The sequence below is a fragment of the Athene noctua genome, chromosome 1 (assembly GCF_965140245.1).
Source record: "Athene noctua chromosome 1, bAthNoc1.hap1.1, whole genome shotgun sequence".
Classification (NCBI taxonomy): Eukaryota; Metazoa; Chordata; class Aves; order Strigiformes; family Strigidae; genus Athene; species Athene noctua.
The window spans coordinates 239018931-239043585 of NC_134037.1; the positions used below are offsets into that span (position 1 = coordinate 239018931).

General features: G+C 35.9%; 1 protein-coding gene across 9 annotated transcripts in view; it reads right to left on the bottom strand.

Moving 5' to 3' along the window:
• The window catches only part of NBEA (neurobeachin), a 511054-nt gene that overhangs the window by 19239 nt on the left and 467160 nt on the right, over positions 1 to 24655 (bottom strand). For 6 of the 9 annotated variants that reach the window (XM_074914292.1, XM_074914279.1, XM_074914285.1 and 3 more), the window contains 5 exons: positions 8524 to 8613; positions 6863 to 7055; positions 3866 to 3937; positions 1595 to 1750; positions 497 to 667 (listed from right to left, as the gene is read on the bottom strand). In XM_074914292.1, the coding sequence (XP_074770393.1) occupies positions 497 to 667; positions 1595 to 1750; positions 3866 to 3937; positions 6863 to 7055; positions 8524 to 8613 (682 nt within the window). Of the gene's footprint in view, positions 1 to 496; positions 668 to 1594; positions 1751 to 3865; positions 3938 to 6862; positions 7056 to 8523; positions 8614 to 8941; positions 9005 to 24655 lie in introns of all 9 variants that reach the window. The other 3 variants (XM_074914245.1, XM_074914253.1, XM_074914262.1) reach the window with 2 other exon arrangements.

Consider the following 24655-nt stretch of genomic DNA (forward strand, 5'->3'; position numbering starts at 1 on the left):
TTTTGGTTCAGTCACATTGCTTCTCCAAAGGTTCGCTTCCTATAGAAAGACCTTTCTCAGAGAGACTTGTTTAATTCCATGGCATGTGAGACATTCCTTTTTTGAAAAGGCAAGCAGCTGATATAGCATGCTGTAGCACAAAAGGAGTAAGTTAAAATGCCAAAAAGTATTTCTGGGGAAAGGAAAGTCAAAATATAGTGATATACGTCCTGTCACTTAAAGGCCATAACCATCTAGTTTATGATGACATGATGCTGTAAGTGATAAAGGCAATTATGAATTTAAGAATTACTCCCATACTATTAACTGTTACCATGCATGGACTGTTTAAACATTTTTTTGGCTAGTATTTAATGAATTGCTTGTCAACTTTCAACCTGTAAATTAAATAATCTATATATTTGGTAATACCTTCTGAAGCTGATAGAAGGAATGCTAAAAATCAATAGGTGTGACAGAGGACCTCTCAGGAAGGTGTTTTTTAGCGGATACTTACTGCTGTTTGGATTGTCACCTATAATATGATGTCGGCCACTCCAGTACCAAAGCAGCAATGTAGCATCACGAGACCCAGACACAATGTAGCAATCACCACCGATATAGGACTCTGATCTGGCAAGGCAAGTCACGACATCCCAGTGTCCAAACACAATCTGAGTTAATTTTCCTGGTGGGAGTGCAAAGTGATACAAATTCAGTTTTTTTAAGCACTTGCAGCATTTAGAAATCACTAACTAAATCATTAACAAATATTCAGTTTGAATGTAATTTTTGCATCGTGTCCCTTAACTAGAGTTTACTACATGCTACAACAAGATTAAAATATCTCAAAGATAAAACTTTTTTTTTTATGTTCCTACTGTGGGCTGTGCTCTGTGTCAATCCATAGCCTAACCCTTACCTCTGAAAATCCAAGTCAATGCTGCAGTCACTGAATATTAAGTGGAGTTACTGCTCCATCAGTATTTAAGCTATGCTGTTAGAACACTATTTGTGAATTTCGTGAATGATATGCATAAGACAGCATATGAACTTTTCCATAATGGTGTTACATTATTATATTAAAAATGTATGTTCGTGCCATGTTAATGTCAAACGAAGGTTTACTGTGATTATCACCTCATTCTTACTATTATTGCAATCAGTTTTTTGCAACACACTGATGTCCTGGTTTCAACCATGACAACTGAATGATATTAAGCTAAGCGATCAGACAAAGAAACAAAATATTAGTTCCCAGTAGCAGGCTATGCAACCTACTTCCTTATTACATTAAATAAATAGAGATAGAAACAATACAGCCATGAAAAAAATTGTAACAAAAATTTTGATTGATCCTTTTGATATGATCGATTCTTTGAATACAACCATGGTATTGAAAAGTTATTGCTAACAAAATTTTATGTCCTTCTAAATCCTTTATCTTAAAAAAAAAAAAAAAAAAAAAAAGCATCTTAAAGCTATTATGCCTAAACAATAATGAAGAATTTTATAACTACCCTTTATAATTTATTGAATGGTAAGCACAGGCATTAGATATGGTAGCATTAAGACTTTGTGACCTAAGAAGAAACATAGTTGTATTTAGGGTGACCTGTTTCCGTAGAATAAACTCGAAAGCTCTTGTCCCAGAAACCACAGATAAGAATGTAGCGATTATCTGCTGTGACCACGAAGCAATGTGCATTGATCTGTATGCTCTGATCCACAAGGTCTGTGATCTGCCGTTTGTTCACACCAGAGTTATTGGCTGTAACGAAATGCAAAACACATTTTACAAGTAAGCCATTCCAACACCTTCCTGTCATCCACTTACAGGAGAAAATGAATACATTTAACTTTCAATGAACTGTGAATTTGTTGTTGAGTAAGCATTTTGAATATGAACATTTAGAGCTGTCTCTATGGGTGTCAGAAATACCAAATTATTGTGAGATTTCTGGTTTCCCTTTGAATAAGACAAAAGATTTTACAGGAGATGAGAATTTCTTATAAACTGCTTGATGCACTGTGTAATATGTGGTAATATTGTAAGTGCTCTGCTGAAGCACTCTCCAAAACCAAATTGAACTAGGAGAAAGTGATGGAAGTCCATTTAAAATACCAAGTCAATGGTAACAAGACTGCAGAAAGTCAATTCTTGCTGGTTGGTATCTCTCCTACAGAAAATATCCCAGCTTGCATTGTGTGACCTATACTTGCAGATGCTTAACTGGATCAAAAACATAAGGATTGAACCAATAAAGCTATTCAAATCTAATGTGATTTTTCAACACTGTCTTATCACCTACTCCTCAAGAAGGGAGCCAGGCCATGGGCAGTAATGTTAGAACTGGCAATGCCACCTGGAAATTCCCCCAGAGAGAGGAAAAGTTCATGAAGAAACCCACCAAACAGAGCTGTTAGGAAGGACTGGGAGTAACCAGCTAATGTGCTCTTTAGTTCCTGTGACACAACAGACAGGATTCAACAATACAATAAAGGTGTATTCCCTCTCACCTAATATTAACTTTCTAAAAGTTCAGTATATAATCTAAGTTAATTATCTACACTGTACTCACTGGAGAGAGACTTTTCACATGGCAAGCCATCTCATGCTGTAATAGCTATCCAAGTGCTAGACAACTCCAGGGGATGCTTTCTTTTTCTACAGTAGCAATGGAGGGAATCTTGACAACTAACTTCAGCTAACTGAAGTTAGGTGAGATAAAACTCACTCTGAGAGGCAGATTTCTCCTAACGTAGGAAAACAACTTAATGTAGATAATATTCTGAAATTTCTTTTGTCCCTATTTTTGGTTATCCTACTTAAATTGATCACCACTGCATGAAATGACTCAACCAAAAAGACCCCTTATTTTAAATTTGCTTGTAAAAGCTACTACCATGTTTCTATACATTCGAAGGACACATATTTAAATTACCAGACCCTCTATGTCCATTCACTGGAAGATAATCAATAATAAATTACTCAGATTTCCAGAACAGGTAGGCACAATAGTTGTGCTCTAGCTTTTGAGAGGAAAATCTGAAAAGAAAACTATTGTCATTATATGAGCAAATGAAGCATACAGAATGAGGAAGCTAACTCTCCTGAGGTGCCTGTATATAAATCTTTCAACTGCGAATATTGACACAGGAGAAAAAGGAACTTTTCATCTGGAGATGTTTAAAAATGCCTTTTTTTTTGCTCATCAATGCTACAAAATTGTCTCTAAGAACCTTCCCTATCCCCAATTTGTCTCAAAAATATGCCTATGGCAAAATATAAACAAACCAAAAAGCAAATAGTTGCAATTAAAGAGAAATAAGGGCTGTTAGTAATACAAGCCCTGCAATCTAACAGTTTTAGCAGATGCTACTTCTCAAAATACTTCACTTTCTCAAATATTTTTGGATTTAAAAAATACAATTATGTATCAATTTAAAACCCAGTCTTTATTAATTTAGTAATGCTGTCTTGAACAATCCAGATCATAGACTGAATGAAAAGAAATGAAGCTACATCTGCACTGAGATACACACTACTGGCTGAAAGAAATGAAAATATGTGAACTATACCAGACCCTCACATTTTATTTTACTAATGTGACCTGATAAAAGAACAGACTTATAGATATGGGCTGACAATGTGACTTAATTGGTTGTTTCTTAAATACCAATTGCTGGTGATGTTAATAACAAATAGCACTCATGTAATTCATTCAGCATCAATAGCTACTGCTTTTAGTTCTCCAGGACTGACAAGAATAAATATTTTCCTCTCTCCTGTGTTAAATGAAGCATAATATACAAATATAGCTTAATCAATAATTCTTGAAAATGCTGTTTTCAAATATATTGCTACATTTTCATTTTGACATACCAATCAATGGATCCATTTCGATTGGAAGATGATGGGCTTGATCCAAAGAATATCCTGGGGCTCCTCGAAGGCCTATGCATGAAAGGAAGAATAAAGCACATGACAACCTTGTTGTCTATATTTTTTATATGATTTTTCTAGGTTCAAAACCACATTATTGTATTATTATATATGAAAAAAGTAACTTCTTACTAGTTCTATGAGTCTTTTAAGATTCCTTCCATGCTACACAAATATGCATTTGTTAATTCAAGTTATGTAATAGTAACTATAAATGTATGAGCATTAATTTCATCATGATTAATGCAGCCACAAACATTCATTAAATAACTCATTTAAAATAGCGTAGCAGAGAAATTTTTCTACATTTTAGCATTGGGGGAGATCTTAATAGCACAGAAAATAAAAATAATTGGATTAAACATTGTTATGAGTTTCTTACATATGGAAACTTGTAAGTGACAGAAACTTGGACCTTTTTAAGGATTTATCTAGAATTTTTAGCTGGGAAATTGTGGGCTACAGTAAATTTGTCACAATTATTCCTATTACTTCTATCTTGAGCAGTCCTTAAGCTGTTCAAATGTGTATCAGGGGCTGCATATTTAGTGTTATCTGCTCTTGTGCATGTATAGCATTGCTTTGGCTCTTCTGAGCACCTTCCCTGGCATATAAATCACAATGGTCACTACTGAAAACACAGGTTTTGTCAGGAACTGCCATGTTGCACAAGAATATCCTTCATAAGAGGACATTCTGGGGAATAAACTCAAATTTCTACTACTGCATTTTCTACTACTGCAACAGACAACCAGAAAAGGTAGAAGAAAACAGCATCTACAGCTGGCCCCGCTGTCTTCTGAAAAACATTGCTTTGAGAACTTTTCCTTCCCTCCTTCCAAAACCGAACAATTTTGGGACAGATCTTTACTGATATTAACTGAGATTCATTTGCTTCTGCTGTGAGATGACTATGTAAATGCCTTCTACTGGTAGAAACCCTAAAGCTTTACATACAACTCACAACAGTAAAAGTGGTCTGTACACATTTCTGTAGATGAATGTATCCTTTATACTAGAGTTGCGATTTTTTAAAATAGTATTATGGTAATAGCAAGAAATGGATACCCTGTCCTGGATTAGCCTCCTGCAAAATAAAAGACATTGCCAGACAAAATGTAAAAGTTAGGAAAGTCATTAGAATGAGTTTTGATTCTCCAAACAGTTTTGTTTTCCTGTCTCTTCCTGTTATAATATATTCAGAAAGCATTCCTCTCTTTGAAATCTACACCAGAAGTTTTCAAGTGGTGTGAAGTTTAATTCATGGTTGGTTCACGATGTGAATTCTGCATGTTTGCAACGTTATATGTTTTACAAGAGTATATATGAAAAACTAAAACCGTCACATGCATTGTAAAGGCCAACATGACTTTTACTAAACTAGATGACTTCAAATAACAGTGAAGGAAACTGTCAAGGTCACTAATGTTTCAGTTTCCTGTATTTCAAGGGTTTCACTGAGGACACCGTCATATAATATATTTTTAAAATGTTTTGTTTGTTCTTCCCTCTGAATTTTTCCCTTTCATTTTGAAGAAATAGGCAAAACATTTTTACATCTAATGCAGTTGCACCTGATGGAATATCTAAATGCATGGCTTTGTGAAAGTCAATTAGATATCCTGGTCTGTTGCTGTCATATTCTCTAAACCACCATGTAAAGTTTGTTTGTTTACAAAAACCAGGTACATTTAGAATACATGTGAAATTCAATATTCATGCTAAAATTAAAGTCCAGAATAATAGTAATATTAAATCTTATATTAGTATTCAAGAATTCAGAGTGATATTAACTTTAGTTGCTCTGATAGTTCCTCTAACGCATGCCTGTATGACATTCATTCCTCTAATTATTGCTTGTAACACCAGTCTTTGGGCAGCCTTGTGCATAAGAGGTGGGATCCATTTCACCTGACTTGAATTATTCACTGAGGAGATGTTTACAAGTACTCCAGTGAAAACCCTAGGTAATCTAGAATGTCTTTATGTCTACTGGAGGTAGGTATCTAACCTAAATATAATAAATCCTTCTCCAGGAGGACCTACTTCTGCCCAGGGCTTTCTTCTCTATGTAAAAAGTGGAGGATTCTTTTTTTTTTTTTTTTTTTTTTGTCTAGTCCCTAAAAAGTTCCTGAGCCAGCTACTGAGTCACACTCTCAGATACTAGGTACCTTTTTGTTTTTCTCAGGTGGTAAGAAACCTTCAAAGGTTCCAGATACTGTAGCATAAGGGATATCACAGCAGGAAGCTACCTTAGAAAACGAAGCCTGTTTACTCCCTCACGTACCTCAAGGCCCCTCCACTTACTCAGTAATGCCTGGGACAACCTCAGCATCTACCTGTCCAGGTGCTGAGACAGGACAGTCCTAGCAGCAATATGGAGAAGTGAGCAGAGGGGCTGGAAGGCAAATTTGGGATGACCCTGTTGGGTGGGTTTTTGGGAGGGAATGAGAAAACTTCTCTTCAGAATAGTTCAGTGTCTGGCTGCTTAGGCTGGCTTAGGGACGCACATTCTAATGGTGACCCAGGGGAGGCCTATGACAAGCTCCTGGACCGACCTGAAATCTCTCTCAAGCAGCAGACAGTGATGTACACCCTGTAGTATGCCAGTATGTATTCCTGAAACCTGGGACATATTAATAGCTGAGTCAAGAAGAGCAGCACTCTCCTGAAAAGCATTATACCAAAGGCTGATCCTGATGTAATCACAAATCGATTGACTGTCGTGGTGATGTGTTGCTGTTAGGAAGAGTGTTTCTAGGAATGACACCAGAGAAAACAAAACTTTGATTATTTGACACAAACCATGAAAAAATAATTTTTTGTGCACAGGCAGGTAGGTGAGATTAACCCACATCTAGCTAAATTGCACTCAAAATTAAAGCTACACTGTTACAGTCCTTAAATTTGAATGAAACAAAGCCTGTAAGAACCTACCTACTGTGTTGTGCCACCGATTGACTGCAAACAGCCTGCTGCAGGTGACAGTCACCACGGCAGGAATGGTCAGGTGGGGCAGCGTGTTGGCTGCCACATGTGTGACAGGGGAATTTGATGGGAACTTCAGCACCATGATGACATCCTGCTGCATCTGATCTTTAAACATGAGGGGGCTCTGTGGAAGGAAACACTGTTGAGTAGAAAGGAGAAGAGAGCAGAAGAAAACAGAAGGGATAACACAATTAGTGAGGAGGTCTGAGGGAAAACGAGGTTAAAAAAGAGCAGGCAAGCATGTGCACATACAGGGTAAACAACACTACCTGTACATCTACACTAGTGATGGAGGAGAGCAAGATCAGAAGCTATTATTGGATCATTACACAAGGACAAGCAGAGAATAGGTATGGTAAGGGTTATCATTACAGGGTGCAAAATGACTGTTAGCATTAATTAATATACAGTAAAATGTAAAATTACACAGCAGTTAATATTCTACAATAGAAGTATGAGTAAAATAAAAGAGTTAAACTATTTAATCCATCATAAATATAAATGCTATCGACTACAATGGTTGAAAAGGAAATTTTAAAAGGGATTCAAAAACCCACAGATATTTAATTTTTCTTAATAAATTCTTTAATGAAATACAGCACTTCCAAGCATAGACAATTTAATTTTATGCAAACTGTATACTTATTAGGGAGTCTGTAAGTAATTATAAACCTGTTTGATGATTCTAGAAGTGACAGGTTTTTGTACATGGAAAATAATAATAATGTTATTAAGTACTGTTTTTAATATGGGGTTTTTTTCAACCACTGTTATAACAAATAGAATTCTTTCTAGAAGTTCAAATAATCCTTTCTACTTATCACTTTAAATGATTATTAAAAATATATTAACCATATCTTAAGAATACAAGTATTATGCATGTTTGACATCTATACATTACTTAAAATAACACAGCTAACACTTCCAGATCAATTCCTACTTTTGCAGTGTACAACTAGATAGAGTGGTTTCCTTGTAGATAGATAAAATGATTGAAACTACTGCACGTATTACTGTCGATTTACAAAACTTAGAAGAAAATATCTAGCTCTAAGCATTTAATCAAAGGCACCGAGGGGCACAGAGATGCGTCTCATTCAGTCTGGCTATTTCATATCATCTTTGCAAGAAGCACAGAGAAGAATGTGTTAGGAATGAATTCTGGAGTTCAAATTGAAATTCGAAATATACATTGTATTCTCCCAGGGGAACAGGTGAGAAGATTCCAGCACAATTTGAACTCATATACTTCATTTTTGTCAAGCAAGCATTGTTCATAAATCAGCCCCTAACCATCCTTTAAAACAAAACAAAACAACATGCTCACTCTAAGAAAAGCTTGCAGTCATGCAAACATGTATTTATCAGGTGTATATTTATGAAGGTAGGGCCTTTTAATGCAATATGAGACAGGAAAAGCCAGGACTATAGAAAACTAAAGCTCCACCTTGCTCTGCTAGAGCACTGCAAGCTGTTGCTGCCAGGAGAAAGTATGGCTGCATGGGCAACAGAGGGCATTAAAAGTGTTGTTTAATGGGTACTTTATGACCTACAAAGGATCCTCAGGTTCAAAGGGAATGCATTCCCAGCCAGCAGTTATGTCTCACCAGGTGCATGGCAGAGCTCCGAGGTGGATGGGGCTCAATAAGCAACTGCGATGGCGTCTGTCCAAAGTTCTGTATCTGCGCCTCCATGGCCTGCGGGCAAGGGAGAGGGACTGTCATGAGCAATATGCATCAAGGAGAGAGGTCAACACACTGTGTGACAATGCAGGCATATCCCAAGTCAGCCATGAAAAAAGTCCAGAAAATTCACCCGGTGCTCTCCTCCCAGGCTGCAGACTCATCCAAGTGTTAGTATTTTGTAGACAAGCTTTGCTTCTCCTTTCAAGCATGCTTCAGTTAACCATCTAACCATACTCATTTCCAGTAACTGGCGTTACATGTGAAAATGTTAACCTGTGAGGACATGCAGTTCAGGTCTTGGGAGAGCTTTTTTTTTTTGTACTAAAGAGAACATATATACCTTAATAAAGTCCTTTGTAAGGAGGAAAGTATGAGGATCTCTAATAAAATAAGCCTCTGGAATCTTAAATGGGGGGAAAGAAAAGCAAACTGAGAAACAAAATTCATGTATAATATATAATAAAACCAAAATAATTACTATTTCAGCAACAACATTAGTAAGTTAAAACAAAAAAAAAGTGCCAGAAACAAATCTTGCCAGGCACATTCAGACTAATGTAAAAATCCTTCCAAGTTGCATACATTCATTGAGTATTAATTTCATGTTTGATTTTATTGCTTTTTTTCATGAGCTTTCAGGCTTCACAGGTTTGAGATAAAAACTTAGCAAATTCAATGCATTCTTCAAGACTTAAATCTACTTTCAAAATAAATCTGAAGCAATTTGATAGGAAGTAGAATACAGCCCATATACTGAGATGCTTCCACTACTCAAACAGTTCATTCAAAGAAAAATATATTTGTTATATTCTTAAAAACTTTGGCAAAATATTGCTGCTTAAAAAGCAATACTGTTAAAGAACACTCCTTATTTTTCAGACAGGTACTATTTTATTTGACCTTGTAAAACTGAGAACAAAGCATTCATAGAAAACTAAACTGGCAGACTGTGAAATGCACTGTGCATTATGTACCTATATATATATATATATATATATATATATATACTGTACCCTGCACTGCTGACCCTTACTTTTCTTGAGAGCTTTATGAATTTTTCATTCACTACCACAAAAGAAACATGGAAAAACACTGAAAACTTTACTATCTTGGTAAATCATGTTATTTCTTTCAGACATAAAATGGTAAGAAGAACAACAAATACTTAATGATATAGAAGAATCCTTTCAATCTACATATTTTATAAGTCCTACAAGCCAATCTGTGTTTTCCTCCACTTCACAGCATAGATGCAAGAACAGATGTCAGAGATTTCCTAATAGGTCACTAATGTCTACCACTCTTGATGCCCTAGATTGACAGGTATATAATGAAATACCACAAACAAACATTTGCCAAAAAAGAAACTTAATGAAAATTCCAGCCAAGCGACTGAAGGAGTTTCAATGGATCATAGCCCTGTGTATTCAGTGCTGTAATTATCCCAGTACAGGTGATTTCTTGGTTTTTTGACTAATTCGGAGTGAACTTCATTCTCCAAGGCACTGGGTGTTTCTTGGGAACTGGTGAGCGTCTTGGGTTTTATTAACATAAATTAATGATTGTTTTATTAACATAAATTAATGATTAATACATTTAAAATCATAGAGTAACTTTATACAAAACCTATGCATTTGTGTGGGCATATGTGTGTCTGTGTGTACACGTCTACACAGCAGCTATCTATGTGTACTGTACAAATAGTATCTCTTCATGCACTGTAGATACCTTAACTCATGCAGACACTTTTTATACAGGAACACAAAATTCACTTCAAGTCAAACTGAAGGTAGTATTTTCTATTTACTTTCAGTACTTTAGAATTGTTTTGCCTGGTGGGGAGAAGGGAAGGAAATTACACTTGTTTCTGAATTGAATTTTCAAAATGACAAAGACTAATATTAACAATATCAGGCACTCTGTGATATATGCTTCCACACAGACCTGCCAATAATATTTTCATAAAAGTAATTTCCATTTTTCATTTTCCAAATAATTATCAAGGTTAATTTCATTTTAATTTTTGAAAGAATTCTGTGCTGAAATAAGAGTGTGAATTGTATTTGGCAGCAATACTAAACAAAAACCAGATCTTCCTCTCCCACCCTTTATAGTGATCCTTTAAATTATACTTCTGTTCTCTCACAGGCACACTGAAATGAATTATTAAATTTTTTTTTCAGTGTAGCCCAATTCTAATTTACACGTTTACTTTCACGCTGTCCATCTTGGCAAATTCTGATTGTTTGGCTGTAAATTCTGCACACATAAACTTTGCTGGTTCTGTCTCTCAGTTCAGGTAGATTTATGACAGTAATAGAGGAAGAGAAAGAGAAGCAGAATACGATAATAAACCAGCATGAATTTTTCAGATTATGAGGAATGGACACTTAAAACACAACTGTCAAAACCAACTATTATGTTACAGCTGAAGATGTCCCGGTAAATACTCACTTGCATATTTTACGCACCCATAATTTTAAAACATTTGAGTTAATGCCAAGTCCTTCTGTAACTAGAACAAATGCAGAATCAAAACCTTGATATTCAGGGAATATTGAATATTTTTGCTGACTTGCATTTAAAAGACAACCTCCTCTCCCCCACCCTGTGAACAATAATTTTATCCTTTTCTTTCAAAAATACCATTTGTAAAACTGACAACTCTTAGGAGCATTAAATGAACTGAACAATGTTTCTGAAAAAATACCCATAATATTCAACTACTGCACTGAGACTACAGTTTGCATAACACTGCAGCTGTGCATAGCTACAACTGGTATTCCTCTCTGGAGCTCACAACACTTAAAAAGGACAGAAAAACCTTGTCAAAACTTAACACAGAAGATAAACATAAGCATACAGAGATAAAGTGACTGGCCCAAGGGTATTCCTAATGCTGCCTCCCATCAGATCACTTGACACAAAATGAAAAGCAGGTACAGAACAGATCTGTGAATGATAATGTAATACATTGATTTGTTTACAAGAGAACTCTAGCTGTATCTGAAATTAATCTGAAAACTGGTAAGTGTACACTGCAGTTTCTCTTGAACTGTAAATCACCAAACTTTAGATTTATTTAAGTCTTAAACATTTCATTCAAATTAATCAATTCCTTTTCTCCCATCAGATCTTGAGTACTGTGTGCAAAGTGCTACACCACTCCCTGAGACACACATTCTAGTCAATTTAATACATATTTTAATAAAATAAAGTTTATTCTCATTTCACCTTCAAATGTCCTATTGTAGCAACAACATAACCTTGGAAATCAGTGGCTGTCAAATTTAATGCTTTCAGAACAGCAAAATGGCAATTATATTAGTTTTTACTTTCTTAATAAGGTGTTGCAGAAAAGCTATTTAGTGAGCTGATTTAAGATTTCCCACTGTTTTTAATACACATAAAATGAGATTTGTACTTCAGACACTTCAGGGAATATCTGTTAGGATATGATCATGTATTGCAGAAAGAGAAAATGGGTCTCAGACTATTGTTTGATAATCATAGGTCAGAACAAGGAAAGAAAAAATATCTGCAAACTTGCTGGCAATTCAAAATTTAAAATGAGTTGATCTCACACATCCTAATTTATGCAATCAAGTAAAACACAACTTCACAGTACTTAATATTGGCCATTTAACAGTGTTATAGGGAGATATATATAATATAAACTTATAAGTTTACGCACATTTTGGTTAAGAAATCAATATATCAAATCATCTGATTTTACGAATGGTACCAATCTTACTACAATGAGCAATATCCTCACTGTATTTTCCTCCAAGGAAATAAATGATTGGCTTCCAATTTTTATGCTTAAAGGCAGACTGTACATTCACAAGGGCACTGGGATGCTCTTCTGCAACCTGGAGGACCAGTCCTTAGTGTCAGCTTCCTGTGGAATTAAGAGTTCTATACATCTGCTTTTCTCATTATGCAGTCTACTGAAGTATTTGGTTTTTATTTCTTAATTCTGGTCAAAAAAGAAATACAAATCTTTCATTAAATAATTCGAGCAATCTGTTTCTTTAGGTGTAAGAACTATTTTTAATGGTTAAAGGCAATGCCTCCAACAGCAGGCAGTGTAACTCAACAGGACCAGAGCTGCAGAGCAGAAGACTTGGTCGTAGAATAGGATAGGATATTTTTTTTCAATTGGGAGGGACCTACAATGATCATTCAGTCCAACTGTCTGAGCACTTCAGGGCTACCAAAAGTTAAAGAATGTTGTTAAGGGCATTGTCCAAATGCCTCTTAAACACTGAGAGGCTTGAGGCATCGGCCACCTCTCTAGGAAGCCTGTTTTAGTGTTTGATCACCTTCTCAGTAAAGAAATGCTCCTAATGTCAAATCTGAACCTCCCCTGATACAGCTTTGAACCATTTCTATGTGTCCTATCACTTGATACCAGGGAGAAGAGATCAGCACCACCTTCCTCTTGAGGAGCCCATGCTGAAACCATGCCCACTGCAGGGTTTTCCCATCAGGCTGGCTCCAGCGTGTGCGGCAGACCCCAACAGTGGCTGAGGTCTGCTAGCTGCACGCCTGGAACACACTGCTTCTGTGACTTAGAAGCCCGTTCACACACTCCACATACTGCTCAGCAGTGTGAATGAAAGCATGGCAAATAGGACAATCGGCAGATTCATTTCAGAAGCACAGCCCTAATCGAAATGAAAATGCTACAGTTGACTCATCTGAAACATCACAGAAGTGAAGGGTTTGTTTGCTCTTTGACATACCTTTGTAAAAAGGCTAAGCCATGAAGCAGTTTATTTTAACATAATTTTTCTCTAAAAAGTTCTTTAGAAATGCAGGTAAAATCACCAAAGAAGTTATTAATGATCCATCTCATTTGCAAACTTCCTTTTTACTGAGAGAGATGTCTGGTGACTACAAAACACAAGAAATATAAAAGCATGAGCGCTTTTACTTTGAATAATGAAGGGAAGAAAGAAATTTCTAAAACAAGACTGCATTGCAGATAGTAAGACAATGTTTTTATTCTTATGTGAAGTGGCCTTGTTTTATTCATCTACAGTGATTACTGTCATAATCATTTAATTTTTCTAAACTACGTATTTTCTGAATTTCTCTATGTTTTCATTACTTTTTTTTTTACATATTCAGCCTTTTTATTACTAATTCCCATAATCCTGGTGTGTTTTGTCCTCTTGTGTACCACATTCAGGTTTTTCCACAATCCATTTTCCCCTATGGATGGTGACTGGGTCCAATGAAGAACGAAAATCTGTAGCTATTTGAGAAATAATGCTCCACAGCAATAGTCATCCAACTCTGCCTTTCCTGAAGGTTTATTTCATTTTTGCATCCAAGTAAACACAAGAATCTTTTACGTGCTCTCCCACCTACGCAGCCAGCATGCTCAACAGCCCCAAACACCATATTCAGAGTAAACGTGATTGACAGCCCTTTGATGGGTAGCATAAGAGCTTGAAATGTTATTGTTTTGTACGAGTGGTGTGAGCTAGTGCTTTTTTATTTGCATCTACAGCTGTTAAGTAGCATCAATAACTTCAGGACTTTTGATAAGTTAGATTAAGAGTATTGATTTCCATTTTTTTATTGTATGTTTGGAGGAAAGAACTGCTGTAGTTTAAACACAAGCAATGACTCAACTAGTCTGGAGGCTTTGATACAGTTGGTTATTTAATCAGGATACTCAAGGGACTGAAAGATAGGCACAGAAATGGATTTTCTCCACAGGTCACTACTTTATTAATTTAACAATGGAGAAGGGGCAACCTTAAGCTCCTTCCCCTCACAGGAGGTATCTCACTGGATCCAGTGTGCAATTAAATGGCTCCCCAGCAGAGACGAGACCAGAGCTCAGAGCTGACTTTCAGCCTCCTCCAAGAGTCAGTCCACCCCTGAACTTCTTCCTCATTCCTCTGTGAAAGGAAATAGTACTGCGAAAGGAGTAAGAATGTGAAAGAGTAAGCTCTCCCATTCTCTTTACAGGCATGAATCACATGGGTGACAGAGAGCACTGCCTTTTAACTTTCACACTTACCTCATTAAGCTACCAATTGTGATGCCTAGTTCTTCCCTCTTTCACCTTTATATTTCTCCCATTCTTGTCCCTGGTAGTCCAATACATTGTGTCTCATGACACAAAAATATTTTAAACACTCTGCCAGCTTAAGCAAGCATTTGGTTAATACAACGTAAATGAGAAATAAATTCAATATATCTCACAAACAGAAACAGAGAAGGTGAAGCAAAAATACCATAAAGATGGATATCCTGCAGCCCGGGCAGGTTTAGCTGAGAGTGACCCTTACCCTTTCAGGCATACTCTCATGTGAGGTTCCTGTGTGCCTGAGCACTAATTCCTCCTTTTCCCCTCCAGCAGCCCGTTCCCCTGAAAATCACAGAAAACTTCCTACACTGAGAAGGGCTGATGTCAAAGATTGAAATTCTTCCCTCCCTAACCATACCAGAAGGAAAAAAAACGATTTTCTATAGTTTTTCTCTTTCTTGTATCCTTCCAACTCTGCCTGGAACAAAGGAGTTTACCACTGATATAGTGAAATTCTCTCATTAAATTACACTAAAAACTACAGCAAACACTGTTATGCTCTAAAGTAAATAGCTTTAACTCCCAATTTCTCTGACAAGGTCTATGTTGTTATAGGGGATCCTCAGGCCATGCTGCTCAGTTCATCACTTTCTTTTTATAGTTGCGATAATTTTTAAAACTGTGGGTTTTGCTCACAGCCCGTGGCAATTTTGCTGCCTTTTCTTCCCTGCTGTTTGCCTGTATATAAGGCAGATAGGGAGCATCCCTTTGCTTGCAAAGTCAAAGCCGTGCAAAACTCTAAACATAGGCTGGAACTGAAAAAAGTAATATATTTATTTATAGTTTGTTTACAATTACATTCAAAATTTTATTTTATTTTATTTTATTTTATTTTATTTTATTTTATTTTATTTTATTTTATTTTATTTTATTTTATTTTATTATTTTATAGACTAGACTAGACTAGACTAGAATAGAATAGAATAATTTCAGTTGGAAGGGACTTACAACAATCTAGTCCAACTGCCTGACCACTTCAGGGCTGACCAAAAGTTAAAGCATGTTTTTAAGGGCATTGTCCAAATGCCTCTTCAACACTGACAGGCTTGGGGCATCAACCACCTCTCTAGGAAGCCTGTTCCAGTGTTTGATAACCCTCTCAGTAAAGAAATGCTGCCTGATGTCCAGTCTAAACCTCCCCTGAGACAACTTTGAACCATTCCCATGTGTCCTGTCCCTGGACACCAGGGAGAAGAGATCACCACCTCCCTCTCCACTTTCCCTCCTCAGGAAGCTGTAAGGAGCAATGAAGTCACCCCTCCTATAAAGAACATTTTATTATTCTCATTTCATGCCATTATCTTCTTCAGTTGTTCATGTTTGTAATAATTCCTGTCCCATACAGATTGGTAACATTTACTGAAACTCGTGTGTTCATTGATGTCATGCCAAATGAAATCATTGCTCTGTCATCATTCTCCCAAATCTGTATTAAGTTTATAAAAGAAAATGCTGCTTTCTTTGATCACTAAATTACTGTGTACAACACATTAGAAAATATTTTACTGCTAAATTACTTTTGTGAGAGATGTAATAGCATCATACACTAATTCATTAAATATGTAACTTCATGCCATAAATAGTTAAGGTTTTGAAACCTTGACAATCGGGATTTTTTATTTGTCGATGACTGATAATTGCCCTGGAATAATTTTCCTATTGTTATGTAACGGACAATCTCAGAAACAGGGATTCCTCTCGATCTGACAAGAAATTTTATATTTTCTGAAGACATTCAATCTTTTTTTTTTTAAACTGTAATTTTTGTTCTTTTTTTTAGATGATAAATCTTTAAGGTGACTGACTGAAATAATTTCTTATCATCTAAACTCTACCTATATAAGGAAACACTTCCATATCCTCTTTTCATTATTCAGACACCAACACTTACAGTTACATTCAAAAGGCTATGTGGACAAATGCTCTATGTGATTTGTTGGGTGAGAGGCCAATTTAGATGATCTTTCCCATCTGGTGTTTAGGTCTATGGAACAAGCTTGTCTTTGACATCTTGATTCTGCAATGCAAATTACTAAAATGTACACCTGCAACACAGAATTTCTCTGTTGATACTACTTCTTTGTATTACTCCTTTATGTGATGGTAATCAAAGCATCACAATATGCAGAATTGCAGATGCATCCTAGCTAGTATTTGCAAACCAAACCAAACCAGTTCTGTTGCCTCAATGTTGTACCTCCTGTTGTATAAAGCCTGTTACTAAGAGAGAGTCCTCACTCTTCGGTGTTAGCAAGATCTTGCTCAGAATATCATTTTCTATTCTGGCCAAACTGTTTCTTTCTTCTTGAGTCTGTATCATCAGGTCCAAGTTCCAAGATCTTGAAGCTATCCTTGCCTGCATTTTTTTTTTTTTTTTTTTTTTTTAAATCTACTATTACTGTCTTAGATTTGTCACACCTCTTACTTCTTGACACCCCTACTCAGGAGTTTTTGCTTTTAAGCCAAGTATTTCCTTTCCTCTCCCTTATGTCATCCTTTAACTAATTTATTTTTCTCTTTTGCATATGAAATACAAGCCAGGATGCTGAAATCTTCATTTATGTTTTTAGATCTTTGGGATGGATTTTTTTTTTTTTTTTGGAAGCAGAGGAAACTTTGGACACAAACTTTCTTTTCTGAAAAGGCTCCTGTGATTCCAAGTGCATTATCTCCAAAATGAAAAGTTATTTCAAGGCTTTTCTAAAGCAGAGATAAATTTGTTATGTTTCCTTGAATAAGAACAGAACAATCTTCTGAATTTTTAAATGTAGCTTCTCTTCTGACTGGAACCACTACAGATTTTCAAAGTCTACAAAAGAGGAAGTGAAGGAATAAAAAAATTAGATGAAAACTGTCATTAGCATCCTTTAGTTGGCAGTCACTAAAATTTAGAGTAATTTTAAAAAAACACTGCTGCTGTCTGGGATGCTAAAATTGTTTCCACATGTCAAAAGCAGTGAGTAACAGCCAGAAAGCCTGAAGTTGCAGTTGTGCTAGGCTAAAAATTGCCAGTAGTATTTTTCAAAACACCATCAACTGCATTTAGAAACCTGCTAAACTTCACAAGTCAAAAGTACAAAATAAAGTCTTCTTAGTTTAAAATGCCTAACTAGATTACATTATCTCAATGAATTCACTAATGAAAAAAGAAGTCTCAAAGGTCAAGACTAAAAAATCCCATAAAGCTCTGGGAAGGCTGCAAACATCATTTCTGTGCATTAACAACCAAGAGCTCTCTATTCCTTCACATCTTCTGTAAGGCTCCCAAGAACTGGCTTTCTAACCCTTTCCCTTCCTCCTCCTCTGCATCAAGAGTTCCAAATGTCCTTTCTGTCCTTTTCCCCTCTGTTGTTCACCTGGCTTCTCATGCTCTCATTGTAGCTTGGTGTCTCCTTCCCTGAAGAACACAGGAGTTGTGTAAATGCTCATCTTCTCATGCAATTCCATTCCCCTTCCATCCCTCATTTTTATTTCTTCAGACATGAAGAGAAGCTGCTCACCATGACCTGTTCAGTTAAACACTACAGCACATGTAGGGCTTTATTCTGGGAAAAAATTGAAGGCACTTTTGGTTTTCCTATTATATAAAAAAAATTCAAACACACGTCACTGATCCAATACCAGAATTCTGAGCTGGAAGCAGAAGCTAGTGATTTTGTGGCAGTGAAGAGAGTGGTATTATTATACCTTTATATTCCTACAATAATAAAGCTCCAGATATTGTCCAGGAGTAGAAATGTTACAAAACAGAGAAGGTACTTGTGAAAAATCTCTCATTACTCTTTCTCTCCGTTGAGGCTGAAAAAATAAGAAACTTCTACTGTTCATGAACATCTCCTGGGGAAAGAGACATGGAGCAACCTCTAGTCTGGACAAAACAGCAAAACTGAGCATCTCTGTCTTTATTCCACAGCATGGTCTGCAAAGCAGAAGCAGTCAACCTGACCTCCACTCACAGCTCTCAACAGGCCAATGCATCAAGTGAAAAAACTGGGGAAGTGAATATTTCTGAAGGACCCTTGACTTTCAAGCTGTGTGACCAAATGGCTCATGACTTCTGCCAGCCAGGAAAGGTCACAAAAGCAGAAAGAGCCTGGCTTTGCTGGTACCTGCACAGCTGCCAGAAGAAAAGGAAAAAATAACCAGGATGAGAATAAAATACAAGTACCCTAGACCTGTTAAGTGCTTTGAGGAGTAATTGGGAGTGGAGCCAAGGAAGTAGCACTGGGCTACTTCCCATGGTTTTCAGGGAAACTGATGTCATCGGAATAGTGCACTGCCTCTTACACATAGCAAAATTTTACTCCATACTGTTAGAAGGGAGAATTTGTTGGGGACCACATCAGGTTTAATACTATTTATTACCTCCCCTTGTTTTTGGTTTTGTTTAAGACACCATATATGTTTTTAATTGTAATTTTTAGGAGCAGAGAGGCCTTTAAGCATAGGCATCCTATCCATAAAAATGCAATAGTAATATCAGCAGGAGGTTTCATTGAAACTTTGAAACTTCATCCACTCTTTTCTAATTATTTTTTTTTTCTTTGTGACTAAGAGCTTTAACAGTGCATGCTTACAGCTGGCTTTAACTATGCTTTTTATTTTAAAAGGTAAATTGTGAGCTTTAAAAATTCACAGTTAAACTTTTTAAAATCAACAATAAATGTATGTGAAGTTTCTGCATGACAAGTTTATTTCAGGATGGAATGATTTTTTAAATAATAAAAATTCTTAAATTCTACCACCTCTTTCATTATTTTGCTGTCCATCAATTGAATTTATCAATTTTTTAAGAAAAATGTTTCAAGTATTTCCTTACTTTTCTTCCAATTCAATTACATTTCCCTCCTCAATACTGTTCTCTTGCTCATGGATTTACATTGTATTCTGTAAAACTACTACACATTTATACATTTTGTAAAACATTCTGACAAAATTGGCAATATAAGGAATAAAAAAGGGAATGTGAATATTTAGGACAGTATTTAATTTCTGTGACTTGGTGTAAATTAAATGCAACTGGGTTTGGTTGTATAAAGTGTAGTAAACTCTAACTCTGGATAGCAATCTATACATGGCAGGTGCTCAGGACATCTACTGACTGCATTTTTTTCAAACTATTGACTTTAGCAAAGGACCAACCCCTCAGACAGAGGAGCTTAAACAATTAAGAGCTCCAAAGAGCTAAACTGACTGTCTTTAAAAATTTCCACTCATAATGTAGAAATTAAAAAAATTCTACATTAACCATTAATTTGTCAAACATTAAAAATTTATAAAGATAATCCTGAATTAAAACAAAGAAGATTCAAGGACTTATGATGGATGTTAGTGTAATCATGAGGCACAGACTAATGTAGTTACTGACAAAGTACCTGCGTTCATGTGATGCTTGCAGCTATCACTATAACGGAATGTAGCAGAATAAAAGATATAGATTAAAAAGTCCCAATTTTTCTATCTGCCCATAGTGTACATCCTCCCTAACAATGCATTTTTACAGTATTTGCCCATTCTAGCTTGAAATGACCTATTTAATGAGGCTTCTACAATTTCTCTTTTGAGATTTGAACAGTCATATTACAGCCTATAGACCTTAGGAAACTTCTGCCATTAAACCTGAACTTGATCCCGTAACTGCTAGTTAATCTGGCATCAGACCAATTAATATCCCTATATCAATTGGCATGAGCTACTCTCTATATTCCCGTCTTTCTGCTACACACCCCTTTTCACTCTGTCCTCTCATCAATAGGATGTTCTCTGAACATTTCTGGTACAGCAGCATAGGGACTAACACACCATGCTCATGAGGAAGTTCAACCAAAACATGAGAGAAAGGGGATCTATTAGCAACTATTCATACCCCATGGCAATTTGGCCAGTAGTTGACAAGAATTCAGATGATCATAAGCAGATAGTCTTTTGAACTACTGGGACACTGATATCTTTTGATGTACAAGTAAAAAATTAAGGTATAGGATCAAGTCTAGAGAATATCACTGTCATGGAAAACATTATTAATAGCTCACTAATGAGTAATCTTTACGGACAGAAGGATAACTTACACATTTCAGGAAGCCATTACACAGGACATGCACATCATATTTATTTCTACTTATTTTATGGTTAAGAACTTCCCCTATAGGAAAACCCAGAAGAAAATGAGGAAAATGGGGAAGCAAACAACAGAACAGTCCTGAAAGCTTGCAGAGGAAAGGGTACTTAATCATTAAAGAATGCATTTTAGCTGTGACTTTTTTTCTTCTGGTTTATTACTAAAATAAAACATGATCACTGAAGACATTTTTTAATGCTTGGAAAGTAGAACAGACTTGTTAAAGTATCTAGCAGACTTATTTTGTTCTTGTTTTATAAATATAATACTGTAAAAAATTAAGTGTGACTTCATTTTCTACTTCTGCTTTGTCAAAAAGAAATAGTAGAACTCATGAGCAAAATCTTGTTAATGAAATAAAATGCATTAGATTAAGAATGTGGTAACATAACACTAGTGGTTCTTCTTTTTATCTGAATGGAAAGTAAATGCTGGTTTATCTCTTTGCTCTCAGTTTCATCTTTCTATCACAAATCTTCTGCCTTGTTCCCACCTTAAGAAGGTGCTCTGAGATTTGCAGAGCACATACTCTTCACGACAAACTGTGGTTATGATGAGGCTCCAACCATCTGTCAGCCTTCAATTTATCCACTGCAGGACACAAGAACTATCTCAGAGAACAGGCAAACCTTCAAAACTAACAGCTGAAATAGGACTGACAGGGAAGTAGGTAAAACATACATACTGAAAGGTGTTGCATATAGTATTCATGAAGCTTCGGTGTATATTAGAATTTCAGTTTTGGAAACAGGTTATACTGTTATATTTAAAATAAATGTTCTCAGTTATTTTCAGGGTTTAGCTTATAAAGAAATAATTCTGTTTGGATTATTTCCCAGAACGCATAATTCAAAACTTCACTTTGTTCTTGACATAAATTGAAAACAATAATATAGATATACTGTACACAGGCTTCAAAATGGCATTAAAGAGGCACATTATCAATATGTTTAAAACATTTAGAAAGCTCAGTTTTGCTTCTTTCTAAGTGAATGACTACATACTTAGACCGAGTAATATCTGTTCCAATAAACTGCTGTGTGTGAAATGTTTTGAATAATAGTTAATTTATGCTGAGGTAATGACACCATAGTCTAACTGAAATCTGTGCTAATAGGAAAAAAGAAGCCCCTTCCAGCTATTTCTGTTACAATCAGCTGCAGTAATTTTCACCCCGTATCCCTCTGTCTCTCTCACATAAAATACTACTTCAAGTGTATGTTAAAATTGCTGCTAATTTTAAAAATCAGTAATTGGTACCTGTCATCCATATGGAGAAAAACAAAATAACCAGACAATAAAGGAGAAATTTTCATGTACAAGACCTATATTTTATATATTTCTGCAATAAAAGAGCAATTGTGGTTAATGATGTTCTTTTTATATCAACAAAACATTAAACTCAGTTTGGGTAAGACTCCAGGATGTTCTAACAAAAATGCATATGAAATTTGTAATGTAGATGAGAACTGGCCAAATAATTTATTCCAAATAATATTCAAGGTAGACTGAGACATTTTTCTGGGCTATGAGTTATTTCCAAACGCATCCTAGTATTCCTTTGATGAATGACCTGAAATATTTATCAAATGGGTTGGTTGATGTCTCATCAGCTAAAGAAGTTATCAGCAGTTCTTCAGTTTGGATACTCAGTGTGTGGTTGCTGATGTACATTGAGAGGCGGTGCTTAGCTCTGTCTGGATGCTGAGGCTTTTAATCACAAGTACAATGAATAATAAACAAATCTCAAACCTTCTAATATGTCATTTTGGACCAAAAAACCACCCGTATGCCACTTTTTTTCTTTTACTTCCAGGGACTGTGTATTTTCTTGACTATAAAAGGATTCTGAATTCCCATAAACATAACAGCACAATCCAGGAATGTTCATGAATTCAGATCAGCACAGATTCACTAAAATACTGATTACCTGATCATCTCTAATACATTAACTAATTGGAGATATCATGATCAATCATTAATCTAACTGTACATAATTGTTTTAAGCAGTGGTAGGAGGATGTTTTTGATTTGGAATCCTATGGATCAGATCGTGATTTCTGAGTTCTTGCCATAAATGGCTTGTGTTACATAGGGTAAGTACTCCCAAAAAATTATTTCATAGTACAATTGGATGCATAGATAAAATGCTTCAGTTATTCTGCGGTAACACCTTCTGAAAGCCCTTTCCCCTGAACAAGAAACAAGAGCACACATTAATTTCAAAATAAAAGCCTAAGCACTGGGCAGTCACTGGATGGTAACTGACTTCATGCAATTTATACTAATTCCTTTCTGAATATTATGATTTAAGGTGTCTCCTCCTGTATTCAGTGTCTTCTGCAGGAATCTTTACCTACAGAAATAAATATGTTACCCTCTAAAAATCCCTGTGTTTTTCTTCTTGATCTATAGACAGCTGTCATAACAAAGTGACAGCAAGTAAAAACTCTTCCTTTCCCATTTGCAGAAGAGGATACTGAGCTCTGAAACTCATTGGAAAGACATAAAAATTATTACATCCAAAGATGCTCCCAGAGTGAAACATAAAAATCCACTTAGTTTTCTGCTGATAATCTCTTAATGCATACAAAACAGACTCACAGACCAAATACTATAAAATAACCAAGATGTTTTTCTTCAAAATGGTATACATTCAGGAAAAAATTCCCTGTTTTGTATGTCTGGGAAACACAGTATTTGTGAGTGAAGGAGATGTAGACTTTCTGATAAAAAACAATAGGATGAAAATACACATTTCTTGGAGAAGAACAGAGCCCTTAGCATCTAAGAAAATAATTTCTACTTCAGTGACAGCTTTTACTTGAATAACTTTTCCTGCTATACAGATTCCTTCAATTAACTTTGAAGAAAGTAGATATTGATACTACTTGAAGCTTCCTACTTATTTCACCACTATCCATATTCGTGCCTATGCAGTACTGCTCCTAGAAAGGAAGCAAAGGCTAGCCCTTGTATGGAGGCAATTAAGTACAACTGAACATGTAAGTGGTCAGTGCTGGGGGTACAATTCAATCAAGCAGATCCGTAGGGGTGGTTTTGATATTTTTGTCACATCAAAGAAACAGTGCCCAGAAGAAAAAGATCTAACAACTTAAAAATGAAATCAGAATAAATAAGAATAACTCCAAACGAAAGCAAGAACAAGCACATGGTTGCAAGGGCTGATGTTACTTCGAAAGCATTATATAGTGCTATTAGAATAGTGTGTTAATTTTTTCCTCATAAATTTCCCAGGTTCAGCCACCAGGGAAAGGCTAGCATTCCAGCTCCCTTTGTTAAAGATGTATCTATCTTGCTGAGTCTTGACAGCCCTATCATGTCAGCCCTCTGTAGTAGCAAAGAGTGTTTCTGCAAGGAGGGGGGAAAAAAGGAAAGGAGTGAAAAAAAAAAAGAAGTGAAAACTGATGTGATCTACTCTGCTTCCTGTGGGCATATTTCACTATAGCAGATCCAGAGGGATGCTTTGTTATTCCTGTCAGATCAAAGAAAGAGATAACAGAAGAAAATATAAGAGGAAAAATAAAACTCAGAAATGAGGGTAACTGAAAAGCACTGCAAGTCTACCACATCATTATGACTTTTCAAATTATTTAAATATGCTAAATATCAAGTCACCACCAAAGAAATAAATATTGCATAGGCCATATGCTCTGTTAGCTGCCAGCAAAACTGTCCTACTAGGATTAGTTTACGGGTGCAGCAACTGCCTGTCAAACACTCGCAATTTTAATCATTTTTCAATTTACTGTGAGTTGCAAGTATGCTCAGGTATTTTGACAGGTGGCTGCTTGGAACAAATATCT